This window comes from Parasteatoda tepidariorum, chromosome 11 (assembly GCF_982258835.1).
Source record: "Parasteatoda tepidariorum strain Cologne lab strain chromosome 11, Ptep-v5.0, whole genome shotgun sequence".
Classification (NCBI taxonomy): Eukaryota; Metazoa; Arthropoda; class Arachnida; order Araneae; family Theridiidae; genus Parasteatoda; species Parasteatoda tepidariorum.
In genome coordinates, this window is record NC_141765.1 from 43,633,869 (window position 1) to 43,650,967 (window position 17,099).

General features: G+C 28.4%; 1 protein-coding gene across 5 annotated transcripts in view; it reads right to left on the minus strand.

The window, feature by feature from the left end:
• Cdep (Chondrocyte-derived ezrin-like domain containing protein) overlaps positions 1–17,099 on the minus strand; it is a 102,744-nt gene that overhangs the window by 63,810 nt on the left and 21,835 nt on the right. For all 5 annotated transcript variants that reach the window (XM_016075123.3, XM_016075121.4, XM_071187725.1 and 2 more), the window contains exons 7-11: positions 16,943–17,030; positions 15,945–16,100; positions 14,030–14,190; positions 10,248–10,322; positions 5,841–6,124 (exon numbers count right to left, since the gene is read on the minus strand). In XM_016075123.3, coding sequence (XP_015930609.1) covers positions 5,841–6,124; positions 10,248–10,322; positions 14,030–14,190; positions 15,945–16,100; positions 16,943–17,030 — 764 coding nt within the window. The remainder of the gene's footprint in view (positions 1–5,840; positions 6,125–10,247; positions 10,323–14,029; positions 14,191–15,944; positions 16,101–16,942; positions 17,031–17,099) is intronic.

The following is a 17,099-nucleotide window of genomic DNA, read 5'->3' on the forward strand; positions in this document are numbered from 1 at the left end:
GAAGAAAAATTGCTTTGGTTTCATAAGACAAATTTTATATTTAAAAAATTTGAGAGAGAGAAAAAGAATTTATTATTCATACCAATATAATGGCCATTGGTTTATCAAACTTTTAGCTCAGTATTTTACAATTCTACAATACAAAAAATATCATTTCTATAAGAATATAAAGAAATAAAAGAAATTTAAAACTATAACTCTATAAAATTATTGGAAAAAAAAGGAATGAAATTGCACAGTGGAAAAAAAACGCAAGAGAAGAACAGAAAGAAAATCATTGTTAATTCCTAACTCTTACTTACCATCCCTAATATTTAATTCAGAAATTTTCTGTTTTCCATAATACCATATTTACTAGAAAAAAATGCTAATAAAACAAAAGTTCATAAAAATTGACGCTTAAGAAAAATAATTCGTAAAAAAGCAAAAAAGCTATATTACTTTTCTTTAAAGCTATTTAAGATAAATAACAGTTAATAAAATAATACTAATAAATTATAGTTATATAAAAATTGAAATTGCAAAGTGGGAAACAGAAGAGACAAATAGGAAGAAAAATATCATTTCTAATGCTTTAATCCTACTTATAACTACTTATTTTAATTTTTTATTACTGAAAATCTCAGTTTTCCACCAAACTATATTTTTCAGAAAAAATGTCTAAGTTATAACAAAAATAAAATTTAATCAGAATCATATTCTTATAGAAATAAAAGATAAAGGAAAAAAACTATAATAGTTGTCCATAAAAATATTAAAACATAAAGAGACTAAGAGCATTAAAAAAAAATTTTTGAAGTCATTCAGTGGCAAAAATTTAAGCGCGAAACAAAGGGAAAAACGTCATTTTTATTCTTAACTCTTACTTTATTGCCAATTATTTAATGCAGCTACCATATTTTATATATCTCTACCACATTTATTTTGTTTTCTATGGAAAATGAATAGCGCTATAACAATACGATATAAAACTTTGGTTTATGTTAATTTGTATGTTTGTAGTATATATGTTTGGTTTGGTATAAAACTGGTTTATGGTTTTTATGGTTCATCAGAATTTCTCTTATAATATTCAAAGAAAGGAAGAAAAAAATGCTGTAATAGTTCGCCATAAGAAAATACATTTAAGATTTATAAAAGAAATAATAGGCCTAATAATAAAAAAAACTGAAATTGCGAAATAGAAGAAAATGACAGCAAAATATACATTTATGAAAACTGCACTTCAGATAATTCAGGGTTGACACAATATTTATCAAAAAAGGTCTTTATAGCCTTTTCCCCCTGGTTTTTACAATCTTTAAAAAATATAATTTTTTATGGTTTTTACTGTTTAAAAAAAAGAAACAGGTTTTACCCACTTTCAGAAAAAATTCTTGTTGTTTTTGCCTTCTTATTTATTTTAAAGTTTTTTTAAATTTATTTATTATTACTATTATTATTTTCATGCATTTTATCCTAATTCAATTTTTCAGTTCAAACAGTGCTTGGAACAATTGTAACGCTGGTTTTTTTAAAAACTTAGATAGATTATATTTAATTCTGTCTGCCTTTTAAGGTTCAAATGATGCTTTTTAGCATTTAGAATAAAGTTAAAACTTTTATAAAGCCATAGCGTAATCTTATTTTTGTAAGCACATTATTAAAAACGCTGTTATATATATAAATATATTTCACTAAGCTATATAAACATTATGCCATCATCACAAATAGTTGACAAGCGGACATCTTATCACACGCGTTACTTTAGTTCACATAAACATAAAATTAACAAAAATTATAAAGGTAAAGCTTCCCTGTAAAAAAAATTTTATCCCTAATTTAAAAGGTATTTACTTTTGAATATTATTCCAAATTTAGGGATTTAAACTTAAGGTAAAACTTATTAATCGATTAATCGTCTAACAATTATTAAGCTTTAAGTTCTAGTTACTTTTATAATGAGCTTTGTGTAAAATTGAGTCCATTCTGCATATGCACTTAAAACTACGAACACAATATTGTAAACCATTATTAGGAATTAATTATTTGTTAATAATGCAAAAAGTTCTTTCACGAAAAACATTTAACAAGTTTATAGGATGGATTTTCTTTACAGAGCAAATATCCTTGAAAACAGAATTGATTGTGAAAGTCCTTTAAAATGTAAAGGAATTTGAATGTGTACTTTAAATGTAGAAAACTAAAAATAAAATAAGATAATAAGAGTAGGCAACTTATAATGCTTGCCTTTTAAAAACTACAACATTTGGCATTTTTTATGGCATACTAAAGCACAATCTATAAGGGAAAAATTCAGGCATTGTCCACTTGAAAAAACCAAATTAAATGGTATACTACATAAGTGATACAGCATAGTAACAATTAAAGCAAATCTGCTAAATTACAGGAAAAAAAAACAGGAAAGCATAATTATAGTAAACGCAAAAGTGCTAAATAGCAGAAAGGCTGAGAAACATGACCATATTTTCTTAATTGTGTGACAGTTTATACCACAATTTGAACAAGTATTTATTGTATTCAATATGCAATCTTAAAATGAATGAATTTTAAGCTATATATTGAAAATTAAATAGGTTATCATTACCAAAATATGTTCTTTTTATATGACTGGCCAGGATATGACTGTTTTGCATTTGGACAAATGTCCTGCACTATCTTCTTGCTCTACTCAAGTAGAGAAACATTGGAGAGTCCATGGTTTAAAGGCCAAGTGGACAAACGATTAGCATATGATAATAATCAGTACTAAAATTATAATTATATGAATTTATAAGCTCAGTTTTTTAAAAAAAAATTCATTTCTTCTGTGCTTCACACGCAGAACAAAACTGAAAATTGCAGATGTAATACAAGAAGTGAATATGAATGTGTAATTTCATGGATACTAAAATTTTCAAATTATACAAAGTGAATGAGATTGAGATACGAGATATGCTAATTATATTTCGTAAATACCCCCTAAAAAATATTTTATAATTAAACAAGAGCTAAATTAAGTATCAAAACTCATGAACAATAATTATTTTTTTTAGCTTATTTCTTTTCATGTACTATCAATTCTGATTTCAGAGATAATAAAAAAGTTAAAAGATCCAATAAATCTTCCAATCCCACTATCAGATATATTATGGTAAATATTGATGATTTTTATTCCATGCAAAAATGCCAGGTGGGATAACCTTTGTCTTTTTTTCATGATTCTTCAATATTACTGAAGATAATCTTTAAAATAGCAACTAAGAATGATGCATTTCGATATTTCCTACCTACAAATGATTGTTTAACACATTACAGGTGCTTATTATACATAACCAAGTTATCCTAGCACAAAGTATAGGTGGAAAAGTTTTGAATTGTGATTTATCCCTCTTCAAAACATCTAACCACATTTTTCATTTTATTAATTTTTTTCTCTACACTAGTTTTAATTTTTTAACTAAACTGTGAACATGTCAACTTAAACATTTATACTTGATCTAGCAAACCTTCAACTGAATTTAAATCCATTGTCTTCATTTTCAAACATTAAGCAAATATCAAAGAATAAAAATAAATTTGATTCATAAAAAAGCATGGTATGGTATACTATTTCAAAATCCAATCACAGATACTTTCACCTTAACAATGTAAATCTCAACAATGAAAATAAAAATAAACAAAAATGACTAGATATAAGAAAGTAATAGTTAATATATGCGTTCAAAATGAAAAAACAATATATAACTACTTATATGACAAAAAAAAATTGCATAAATAAAAACACAGGCTCATGAAAGAAAGAATTTTCAGTATGGTAAAATAAAACTATTTTGCATGTAATATTTAACATAAAAATTTAATACACTAAAAGTAAAGTATTTAGCATTTGAGGTAGGAGTTAGACTAAATAATGAAAAACCACATTAAAATTTAAATAAAACAAATACACATATAAAAAGTACTGAAAATTTTACACGACAAAATTAATGCACTTAACAGCAGAGTTTTCAATCAGAATTCAATTTCTTATTTTCAGTTATTTTTAAAACAGAAAACAAAAGTTATTGCACAAAGTACAAAATTCTAAAAAACTTTCTTCCATCAGCAAAAATTAACATAGGGAAGTGTTGATTTCAGTACATTATAGGATTACTTTTGGTGCCTATCTACAGTTTTCAGAATGGGTGGTATGCAGCCAGATTTTTGATTTGAGTTCTGAGATGAACTAGCTGCTATACAATCTTCTACTAAACAAGAAGAGCCAGCTTTACTTGGTGTACTAGGAATAGATTCAATTGAGCGAGTACTTCCACAAGACAAATTATCATCTAGTATTTGGGCTGTTTCTCCTTCTGAGAAGGTTTCAGTGTGCTCAGTTATGTCTTCTAATATATCTATAGCTTCATTTAAACTATTATTATCTACTTCACAGTCATTTTCAAAGTCACTAGCATTTTTGAAAGGAATATGGTTTTCTGATTGCATTTGATTATTCAAATCCTCCTCTTCATAATCAACTATGTGGCTTTTATCCAATTCATCATCATCAGCAACAGTTGGATCTTCTTCAGATGAAGATAAATGAGTATCATAAAGCCTAAGATCACTTAATTGAAGCATATCATCAAGGCTACTGGTGCTATTACCAGAATACAACATCTCACTACTTGATGAAGAGTCAGCAAGATATTCTTCGGTACTACGATTTACCCAATGATCTTTAAGCAGGGGATTAATATTCTCCATCTTCTTTCTTTCTGATTCTACTTCAGTAACTTGAAAAACAGTTTCCGTAACGGGAACATCAACGAATTCAGGTACGTAACTTTTATTTTCAACGGGATCACTAGCTTCAAATGAAATATTTGTAGTACTATGTTTAAATTTATTCAATCTTTTCTTTCCTTGTTTTTTGGACATGATCATCTCAATGCTGTCAGTCAAATCATCTGTTGCAAACCGATAATATGTACCATCTTTGTTTGAAGAACCATAATCCATATCTTGGGAATCAGTTGAACTCTGTTTACTAGAAGAATATTTAAGCAAACCTTTGGTGTTAATTGGTTCAGAATTGCATTTTCGTTGACATTCTTTGAGAACTTTACCAATAGAATCTTCCAACGAATCATCTTGAGATGAAAAACTGTCAGCAGCAGGAAGTTGATTAACAGAAACAAAATCAACTGTTTTACTACGCATTAAATTTTTAATATTATGATTAAATTTGTTTTTCTTCGAAGTAGAAAAACATCCAGCCCTTGCATAAAGTGTGGGACTACCTTGGGATTTTAGAGCATGCTCCACCTCAACTCTGAGTATAGGCTTAGGTGACCTAGGTGTATTACATTGTTTTAAAATATTTGATTGAGGTTTTTGAGATTTGTCTAATTTATGCAAAATATAGGGTATATCACCATTCACACAGTTAGAAGATGCATCACCATTCACACAATTCGATTCAAGAACAACCATATCATTTTCAACACTATTTTGATTACAAATTTCAGATAAATCTTTCACCAAATTGCTTAAAAATTCTCCCTTTGCTACTTCTCCCTCACTACCTAACGAGCTTTGTTTAGTATCAAATGGTGCTTTTGAATCGAAAGATAAATTACAAATATGATCAGATTTGTTATCTGACATAGTCAAAGCATCACGACAATTTTGATAAACAACACTGTCAGAAAGAGAATGTTTATGATCTAAAGAATAAGAATTATGTGAAGTGTTATCAGACAAATAATGATCACTAAAATTATCGCTATAATTTTCCTCACTGCAATTACTTATTACATCTGGACTATGAAGTTCACTGTCAATTAAATCTTTATTTAATTTCGAGTAAAGCAAACCTGGTGGAAGATCTCTTCTCTCTGAGTAGGAACCTCTGGAATCAATACATATACTTCCATTTGCCATCATTCTGGATGAGTCTTGATTAACTCTTGGAGAAGAAGGTTGTGAAGCTGATGTGGGCCTTGTCAAAAAAGCTGGAGGCATCTCTAGATCATGAGAAAGGATAACTGAACCACAAGATTGGCTGCTACTTACAGGTAGCAAGGGTTGTGCTGAAAGAGATACACCAACTAGGCCTAGGCCTCTACGATTTGTACTAGAGACACGCAAGCTGGTAGACCTGCAATAATAAAAGGTCATAAAAATTAATAAAATTCAGGTCAAAGAATTATGAATTGAAAAAATATATATAACTTTCTGCTTGTATTTTTAGTGTGAGGATAAATTTCTTCTGTGCCAGGTTCATTTGCTTTTATAAATAACATATACAATAAAGCTTGACTATTCAGAATGAGCTAGATTAGGCAAAGTACAGATATGTAAACATTCTGGATACTTAAGTCGCAAAATGTTGGCTTTTAATGCAACCCTATTTTCTGGAGAGAAAAAAATGCCATATCTCAATAAAAGCCCAAGATTTTAGTGCAAATGACACTCATAAAAAAAATATAAACAATATAACAATACAATTAAAGACAAATAAATGAAAAACATGAATGGTAAAGTTGAAAAAACACACGACAGGGATATAAAAACAAATCTTATTAAATAAGGACATGTTTTTACCATTTAATGTTGAAATTTTTGGTGTTTTATATTACTGTACAGAGTGGCCACTCTCCATACACAATTAGGTGAGATATCCAAGGTCGCATTAGAAAAAAAATTTCTGGATTGGGTTGCAAAATCTCATGAATAAAACATAATTTTAATAAATTATTAAAATATTTAAGCATGCGTTTAAGAATTGAGAAGGAAAAAATTTCAATTAAAATTTCCACTTTTTTTATATTAAAACTGATCATTGTTAAAATGTTCATGATATTGAACAAAGCATTTATGACTTTCATTAAAAATTTTCATTAATAATTTTATGACAGGCTATAGATAGATATGTCTGGTTTTGAAAAAAATTTTATTGTCCTAATGTTTTTAGATGTAGGAAAACTGGAAATTATTAATTAAATAAATTAAAAATGAGTTATTTATTAAAATAACATTGATGAAAAGAAAAAAAAGTGAGACAGGATAAATTTTAAATGATACAATTTCATACATAAAAAAATTGAAACATTTTGTTGAGTGTAAATACATGAATTTATATATTTGTTATATTATTTTTAATGAATATAACAAACAATCTGCTAGAAGCCGGGGTGATTCAGGGGATAGAGCGTCTGCATCTTATAACTTTACACTTGGCTCGCACTGACCACAGTGCTGATATAAAATATCCTCTGTGGTAGATGGATCATGGGTTAGAGCCCCCTTGCCATCAGGCTAACCATGAGTGGTTTTCTTGGTTTTCCTCTCCATGTAATGCAAATACAAGTTAGTTCCATCAAAAGGTCATGCAAGAAGGCAAAATTTCTCCCACTACTTGATCCTGGAGTTCCCTAGTGTTCTGGATCAGGTTCAAAATTACAAGGCAACAGAGATGAACATTGGTAGTCATAAACTCAAAAAATTGGGTTGGCTGTTCAACAACGTTTATAAAAAAATACTGATAGGGCTGCAGTAATTTAAGAGATAGAGAGTGTTTGCCTCCCAATGGGGTAACCCAGGTTCAAATGTCAGCGGTAGCTGGTTGATACGAAGTCTGTTCCAGGCTCACATCGACTACAGTGTTGACGTAAAATATTGTCAGTGGTAAATGAATCATGGGTAAGAATCCTCTTACAGTCAGGCAAACCATGGGAGGTTTTCATGGTTTCTCCTCTCTTCTAGGTTGAGTTCAAAATTATAAGGCTATGGAAATGAACAATGATAGTCACAAACTCAGAATTAGGTCGGCTGTTCAGAACTGGTTATAAAATTAAAATAAAAAAGTACTATTAATTTTTGATCTTCCAAAATATTCCAGAAATCAGAGTAAACTTTCTAAAAATTCTAGGCTTTTCAGGAGTACTTTCGAATTCCCCGGGCATTCCATGTATTCTTCTGTTTTCAGAGTGAGTGGCCACTCTGCTGTACTTACTGGAAAAAATTTTGAACCATAATAAAAAAAGCAGATAAGAAAAAAACTAAAATAGCTACGTGAAAGAAAATATATGAAACAGAAAAAAATAAATAAAAAAAGCATAATTGAGTCACTGCTTATAGAAAATAATAAAGATAATGGAAAAATAAACTGTAATAGTTGTTAATAGAAGTATTTGAAGGGAAATTACAAGCTAAATAGCTGGAAAAGTGTTGCACCACAATAAAAACACTGATATAAAATATTTTCCAGAATCTCAGCTTTTAGAACAATAATAAGGGTAATAGGTAAGCAAAGACTAGAATAGTCATCTAACAAGAAATATTAAAGATAAATGTGATATTGACTAACAGCTATAAAAATAAAACTGAAGTTACACAATTGACAAAAAGGCGAAAGAGAAACAGCAAATAAAATTGTTCCTTATTCTGAAAGCTAAACTTTAAAATGAAATAATCATTTTTCTACATTACTGTACTTTCAGGAAGAAAAAAAATACTACCAAAAATGCCTTTAAAAAATGTTGCGATGTAACAAAATGCAGGTTAAAAAGTTCAATAAACAAAAAAATTGTGAAGTGAACCAAAACTAAAACACAAGAAGAAAAAAAAAACTCATCTGCATCAAATCCAAATCTATTTAATATTCATTATTCTTATTTGATTTGTTATTTAATTTTTCTGAAAGATATCAATGACAGTATGGTGATTAACAAATACAAATCAAGAACAAAGTGTCTTTAAACAAATACAAATAAAAATACTAAAAAAAATTTACAATTTTTTTTTGTTATGTTATGTTATAGGAAATTTAACATTATCCTCTATGTTATTTTTTTGGCAACTATTTTCCCTTCCTCTAACAGAGACTGAAGAAAATTTTCTACTTACTCTTTATTAAAATGAAGTTATAGGAAGGGGATGACGTTCGTTTCTTCGGAAACCACAATTATTGTCTTCTTTTGTCCTAAACTTTCTTTCTTTTTATATAAATTTTATCTCGCAGGTTTTCAACAATTTTATCAATGAAAAAACTGCTTATATTATCTTACAAAATAATGCAATTTATTGGTACTTCACAATAAATTGTTTCAATGCTTTAATTAACCTTTTGTAAATAAATTCCTTTTTTTAAAAAGCTTTTGTAAACTTTTACAAATCCTAGCTTTTTGAGCTTTCTGGTTAATCTCATTCCAAATAGTCGAAAATTTGCAATGCTACACTTGCATAATATAAAGAGAAGAGTAATTGGTATATTCTTTTAATATTTACAAGTTTAAGTTGGGCACAAATGCCAAATAAAATGTAGCAAATAGAAATTTATCACTGAAAGTTTGAATTAAAAATTCTGTCTTTCCAAAAATAAGAATATAGCAATGAATATGCATACAATCAACCAATAACATGAAAGAATTGATACTTTAAGACTAACAAATGCAAGTTCAAAATAAATAAGGAAGATACAATACAATTGTAATTGTGAAATTTTACAGAGCAATGTTTGATGTCAATAAAAAAATTTAAGTTGGGGCCTATAATATTTTTTTAAAAACTAAATTTTGGCAAACAAAAGAAAAAAATAGTTTAAAGATTTTAATATGAAAAGATATAAGGATTATATTGATTCAAGAGTTTAATGACACAAGTCAAAATAAAAACAATTTTGTACACAAAATCAGATTATAGTTTATAGTTATAGATTATAGTTATAGATTATAGTTTATAGTTATAGATTATAGTTATAGATTATAGTTATAGATTATAGTTATAGATTATAGTTATAGATTATAGTTATAGATTATAGTTATAGTTATAGATTATAGTTATAGTTATAGATTATAGTTATAGATTATAGTTATTATAGATTTTGTACACAGAATCAGATCAGTTACTATTGAAATGAGAGTGTACAAACATTACTCATCATTATTATTTTCAAATAATAATGCATTTATCCAAGATCTGATTTAAATTATTTTTACTACTGTAAATAACTTCCTTTCTTCAAAATCGAAATACAGGTACATTTATCTATAAAAGATTTCTTTGTAATCTGCAAAGCATCAAACGGTTCTAAGTTTAAGTCAAATTAAACTACTTGAATCTTAAAAAAAATAAATAAATAAAAAATATAAATTAGTTTTCAAGTTCTCACAGATAAAAATTCAAACAAAATTTCTTGCTTCAAAATAAGAATATTGTCAGGAAGCAGAGAGAAGTATTTTGCACAACTGAAAGTTCAGTGAAAGAACACACTGCTTTACCTTTGAAACGGCTGACGCTTCACATAATTTTCTCTCACATATTCTACCATTTGTTTCTGTGTTCTGCCACTGTACCTGCAAAAATACATAATATGCATGACAAAATATTCAAAACAAGTATTTCATTACTAGGAACAGCAATTATAAAAGTGTGCTAATTTGTATAAAAGATGGAATTTAAATTTTACAATAATACTCCAAGTTGACAAATATCAGATGAAAATTAGTACAGTAGAGAAATTATCCGGGATGCTTGGGACCATCGCTATCGGGATCGCTATCTTTCTCGGATGACTGAATTTCCCAGTTTTCTGGATTGGTCAAAAAGTGTCGCTAATCGATGTTTTATCGAACCCAAATTACAAGGAAGAAGTGTAACACATTTTAAAATAAGAAACGAAAGAAAGGCTCTCCTAAATTTCAAAAATAAATGTTAGAAAAATAACATTTAAAAGAATAAAAATATTTGCAAGTTTAGACAAGAAAAACAAGTTTAAAAAATACAAAACTCACAAATTTACTTTTTGAAAATAATTAAAAAACCCAAATTAACTAATATAAAACAAAACCAACGATTAAATAACGCAATATATTTCATACCTAATTATAAAGAAAAAAAAGGAAAACTTATTAATCTAAATAAAAACAACACTTGAAAATTATAATTAACGATAGTTAAAAAAGGGCACTAGCATAAATATTAAAACCCAGAACAAGGCCGGATATCATAAGATCAACGGAATTTAAAAAACACTTATTGATAAAATTTATGAATGAAAAGAATTAATTTATTGAATATGAATTTTATCATGAAAAGAAAAAAAAAACTCCAACATAATGGAATCAGAAAACCAGAATTAAAAAAAATTAAAAAAAACAGCTATCTGCTTCATAAAATAATCGTCTGCTATTAGTAATAAATAATTATATGCTTAAATTAATAAACAATCTTCTCCTCTTATATTTTTTTATTTTATAAAAACAGACGATTTTTAACGAAAGCAGATGCGATTCCATTTCAAGAAAAACTTGCATAGAAATGATACTGCACTTCTAAGAAATCAGAATTTATTCATGAGAAAAATATTGTTTTGTTAATAGATGTCAAATAGATAAATATAACTGGTGATTAAAAAAACGCTTTACTCCTAATAAATAATGTATTATCCGAAATTATAAAACAATTTATCATAATAAATCTTATATTTATATGATATATTTTTCTTTTTTATTTTATCTTTTGTTCACTGATATGCGTATGCAATGCATTTTCCCCACCCTCTCATAAATCAGAGAGAAAACGAAATCAGCATGCCGCTCCTTAAGTTTAACTGATGGCAGCTTATCAGAAAAACTATGATTCTTTCGGTCACACAGGAGAAAATAAAACATTTGTCCCTTCCCTGCCCCCTTTCGATCTAAAGATCTTCAAGGTCAGGGAAGAAATGAAGTTTCTCTGGGCAAACGGGAAGAAAAATTTTCCCCTACACCCACGTTTTCCTCTACTCAACTTCGAGTTTCAGTCAAATATCCGATCTCTTTCAAAAATGTTCTAGTTCAAAATGACAGGAAAACCGCACAAAATTTGTACCGGTTTTCTGGATACCAGATAAATGGTTCTCTACCGTATAAGGTAAATGCCTACGTAACAAAAAAGATATCACAATATTCTGAGAAAATAATAATCACAGAGGACACACAGGAATGCAATTGTGTTAGAGGACGTTGTAATAAAACGAAATCTACACTTTGTTTTAAATTGAAATAACACTCTGACTAATCAAGACTTAGTGTACACTCTAGGCACATGTTGTGCAGCAGACAGTTTTGAATTAATATTAAATTATTTAACTTTCCATCTCTTAAACAACGCTAGAACCAACCATTTATAAGTCTTCAATTATACGAAGTTTTTTTTTTTTTTAAAGCTGGCATTTTATAAGACAAAACAGGCTTACCCCAACTGAAAAAATTTTGATACAATAAATAATACAAATTGTCCTTATAGAATTATTGCAGTGATAATTTTGATAAGGGGAACTGCAGAATTCAAAAAACATTATGAAGGGGCTGCAAAGCCAGGAAAAGGTAGTAAAAATGTGCGCTCAGAATTTTACATATGCACATTTCCTTCGTGTTAGAATTTTTATTTTGCAACATATGCAAAAGTACATAACTTTATTGGCAGAAATTCAGAAAATGACATAAAAGTAAGTACTGAGATTGACATACAATGTATAATTCATAGAAGAAATAATTAAATGTAAACAAAGTACAACTTATTTACAAAATTATCACCATTCAAAATCAAATATTACATTGTTTGCACTCTGCAGTAATCTATAAGAAAAGACAAGTTTTGATGCAGTTTCTAAACCTAAACAATTTCACAATTTGCTATGCACAAACCAGAAATTTGAGAAAATTCTCTCAAGTCCAGCAGAACTAGCAGTCATTGCCATCAAGGAACAAGCAAGATTTGTGAAACTTTCATCTATTGCATATTTTTTAAAACTGAACCACCATGTAGCAGTCTAACCAATTATATTGCCTCTTACATACAGCAAAGACTAAAACTGTTACTGTTATAATAATTGGATTGTTGTCATGCAAATTATGTCTTGAAAAGAAAAAAACTATTTGAAAATAGCTCTATTCAGTTATGTTAAGAGTTAAATGATAATAATTACTGAATTTCAGAGTTTAATGTAATAAACTAAAATCTAGCATTTATATTTATTATTACATTACTTTATTTTTTATTTCATATAAATATTTGATATACTGTACTCTTTATATTTAATATAAACAAAATAATATATATTAACAAACAATGAATTAAAAAGTTTGTTACAGTTACATGGAGTTACATTTTTCAGTTTACTCAAACAAAATGTCATTAAGCAATTACTAGAACTAGTATAGACGTTTTTTTAGTTTCTGCCAATTTTTGCCGGTTTTTACTGGTTATAACCAATTTCTTCCATTGGCATGGCAAAAACCAGCTCCTTCTGGCAAAAAGCCAACCCTGAGTCACATAGAACACCATGTTAAGTCTCAGCAGCAACCCACTATCAATAGCCAAGAAGACAGACAGCTTGACTAAGGGGGTTGAAGAGCCAAATTACTCATCGTGAGTATAGAAATAAAATAGTTCCCAAGACAAAATTTTTATATTGAAATAGTTCAACATTTGCAGCAGCATGGACCCATGAACGGTGGCACAGCTGCTTGTTGGGTGTACTATCCTCGCCTTTTTTAACACAAAACATGTCCGAAGGTCGAAGGTAGCTAGGACAACGCCCCGAACTTTGAACAATTGAAAATGTTTGTTGATGGTTTAAAAGCAAATAAACTAAGGTATAGTTTTTAAAGTGTACTGATTAAGGTTGCAGAAATTGCTCTATAACACACATTTATATTTTTATTTTAATTATTAAGATTTTATTTACGTCTTCTTTCTATTCTATAATATCTAACTCCTCATCCACGTAGATAAATTATGTTATTTTTACCAAAGTTGGCAACTTTTGTTACTGATTTTTCAATATCTACATGTCCTACTTGCCTCTAAATTGCTCTTCTTACTATAATGTATGAGTCTAATAAATAACATTCATTTATTTCTATTCTTTTCTAAAGTAGCAATTTTAATGGCCAGCAGTGAATACACATAAAATGTTTTATTTATATGCAATAAAATCAAAAAATTAACAATAATGAGTAATAAGTATAATAAATTAGAAATCATACAGCAATTATTTTTTTAAATAAAGATATACCTAAAAGAAGAGCCTCGACTAAAAATTCGAGTTTTCTGCCGTGGTAATCGCTTTACTTCTGAACATCGAAAAAAAGCATGATTTTCAATGCATTTCTTCCAAAAGTTTTTACATTCATTTCGACTTTCAAAAACAAATTCTACAGTGTCTTTATAATACCCCTGTAAATAAATAACTTCATGTTAATACCCTTAATCATCTCAATTTTCTTTACAGTTGAAATCTTAAATATAAATATGAATTAATATAAAAATGTCTATTCTATAATTTGAAACGTTTAATGCACTTGACTAAGAATACATTGCGAATCCAACAATCAAAAATAGGGTTTAATAGTATTATGACATAGTAGGTACAAATCCTCTATAATTATTAGCAGAATAGGCTAAATATCAGAGATGCATGGATTTGCAAAAATACTCCTGTCAAACAGAGTTCAACAAACTTTCACAGGGCTAGTAGAACACAAGTTCTTAGAACAGCAAAATGTCTCAGTTCAGTTCATAGATCAGCAGACAGAGTTCACCAGAATTTATCATATAATCGTTAGTCAAAAATTCCACATTAGAGGGACCTTGATACCTCCTTTGTTGTGTTGGGAACAAAGACAATCGAAAAAACCTCACAATAGCGGCAGGAACAGGACTCCAAGGGATTCTCGATATCTTTTTTTCAGAATGCTTTAAGACAGTAAAGAAAAGTGCATCACTCTAAGTGGTCCAGTTCAAATATGTAAGAACGCGTCTCATCTAGAGTATCAGTCGTTTAACTACACTTATTCAGACCTTTACTAGCAAGTTTCCAGCACAAAAGATGAACTCGTTGTTACTGGTCTACTCACTAAAGAAACAAAAGGGAGAGAAAGAGACGAAAAACAGGCAGTTTTTAACCTAACATGTATTTCACATAAAAACGATGCTAACAATAAATATAAAAAAATTCACTATTAAAACTTGCTTAGAAATAAAATATGCTAATTTCTTATTTGACACTTAGGATAGCAGCTTTCACTCCTAGTGATCCACCATGCGACTACCAGAAACAGTACAAACAAAAGATAGTAATGAAAACAAACATAGACTTTTAATAAGCAATGTCAGTCAAGCAATTCTTCTTTAATTTGTTGATCAATTAACTGTTCCTATAGCAGTTTTAGTTTTCAAGATCAAAATTACTTTTCTCCACAACTTTAGTTTTCAAAACCAATAGCTTTCAAGCATTCTCATTTATAACTTAACAAACAAACATATGCTGTGGTGGCTCAGCTGATAGAGCACTCATCTCCCAATGAGGTGATCCGGGTTCAAATCCCATGGCTGGTCGATATGAATTCTGCACAATATAGCCAAATTCACATAATTTATTTAAGAGCATATGTGAACCTTTTAAAGAAAAGTTGATTTTTCACTACCTAATTTCTCAAAAACTACTATCGTTTTAGCACTGAGTTAATTAAGACTCAATCAGGTATCTAAATGTTACATTTGCAATTTTCAAAAATCCTTCACACAAATTTTTCATTACATAACAAGGTCATTTTGCTTTTTGGTAATCAGTAATAAGTAAATTAATACTGGAATAAGAGCAACCATGAAACATTGAAGGCTTTCAGAAGTATTTGAAAGAAATAAACCCCAAAAAATGAAGTTAAGTATTTGTATGTAGTAATTATTTGTATTAACTATTTGTAGAAATAAATTTAACAAAAAACTGATAAAACATTATTAAAAGCAAGGAAATCACCACTATGATCCTTAAAATAAAAATAAAACAAAAAGAAAGAAATTGAAGCACTACTGGACTAATTGTTGAAGGTACAAAAGACTCACAGTTAAATTCCTTGAAAACTTAACAATGAATCTAGCATTTCTATGACATAAATATCAAATAATGTAATGATGAATAAGATACTTACATAGCCCTCAGGATGAAGCTTAATTAAAAACTTCCTTCTTTTAAAACTTATTTTTCTAATTTTAGCCCAGGAAAATGTGTTGATTTTTGTGAAATTCTGGAAGACTAATACACCCATATGAGCAGCAGCTAGATTTAAAGGAACTCCTTCACTGTCCTAAATGAGATAAATAAGAATTAAGAAATGCAATAGCATAAGTAGAAAAAAATAAAAATGCTATTAAAAGTCTCCAGCTGCTTTTAATTTTCTGCGCTTCACAATGTTCCTTACTACTTATCAGAAAACCTATAACAGTAATAGGAAAAAAATTTGGACTCGTACTACCGTATTATCTCTGTGGAAATAAACTTCCCAGTCTATGCAACAGCTTTGAAAATTTTAGGTGATAAAATTACTAGCATATTTCGAAGTTTTATAATAGCAGCTTTATAATTTAAACCCATACAAATTCGTCTCAATTGTGGCATAGGGAAAAAAATTTAGTATCAAGATAGTCACATAGAGTATAAATCTTGTTACCATAAAAGATAACAAAGCAGTCAGTCCAAATCTTTTTTCTAAATATATTGAGGAAGATAAAATTTTAAAAGAAAAAAAAATGTTAAAGTCAATTATTTTACAAATAATACAAAAGCATAATTAACAAATACCAAGTGTGGCTAGTCTCAGTATTAAAAGCTATAAGTTATTTGGACTTGTTGACAGTATGCATATATTTTTAACTTTTTATGTTTCAACTTTTCATTTTGAGGTTCTGTTGATAAAAAAATTTAAAAACCTTCAATACTTACTCTAAGTCATAGAGTCAAAGCCAGCCAATGAGTTTAATTCAAATTAGACACAAAACACAAGGTAAAAGTAAAATCAAATAAATAATTAAATTAATATCTATACAATTAGGTTCATGGCTGACTGCTTAAGAACCAATACATCCTTATATTAATTATTCTTTAAGAGAGATGAATTTTAAAACAATAATAAGACTGTACAGAACATACTTTTGCAGGTGTCATTTTAATTCCATACAACTCACATCTCCGAGAAGTTTCTAACAAATTAAGATCAGCTTCAGCAGGTGATTGCCCTCTAAAAATAAAAATAAAAATTAATTTTAATAAAGAAATAAGAAGCAAGAAACATATTAAAAGAAAAACA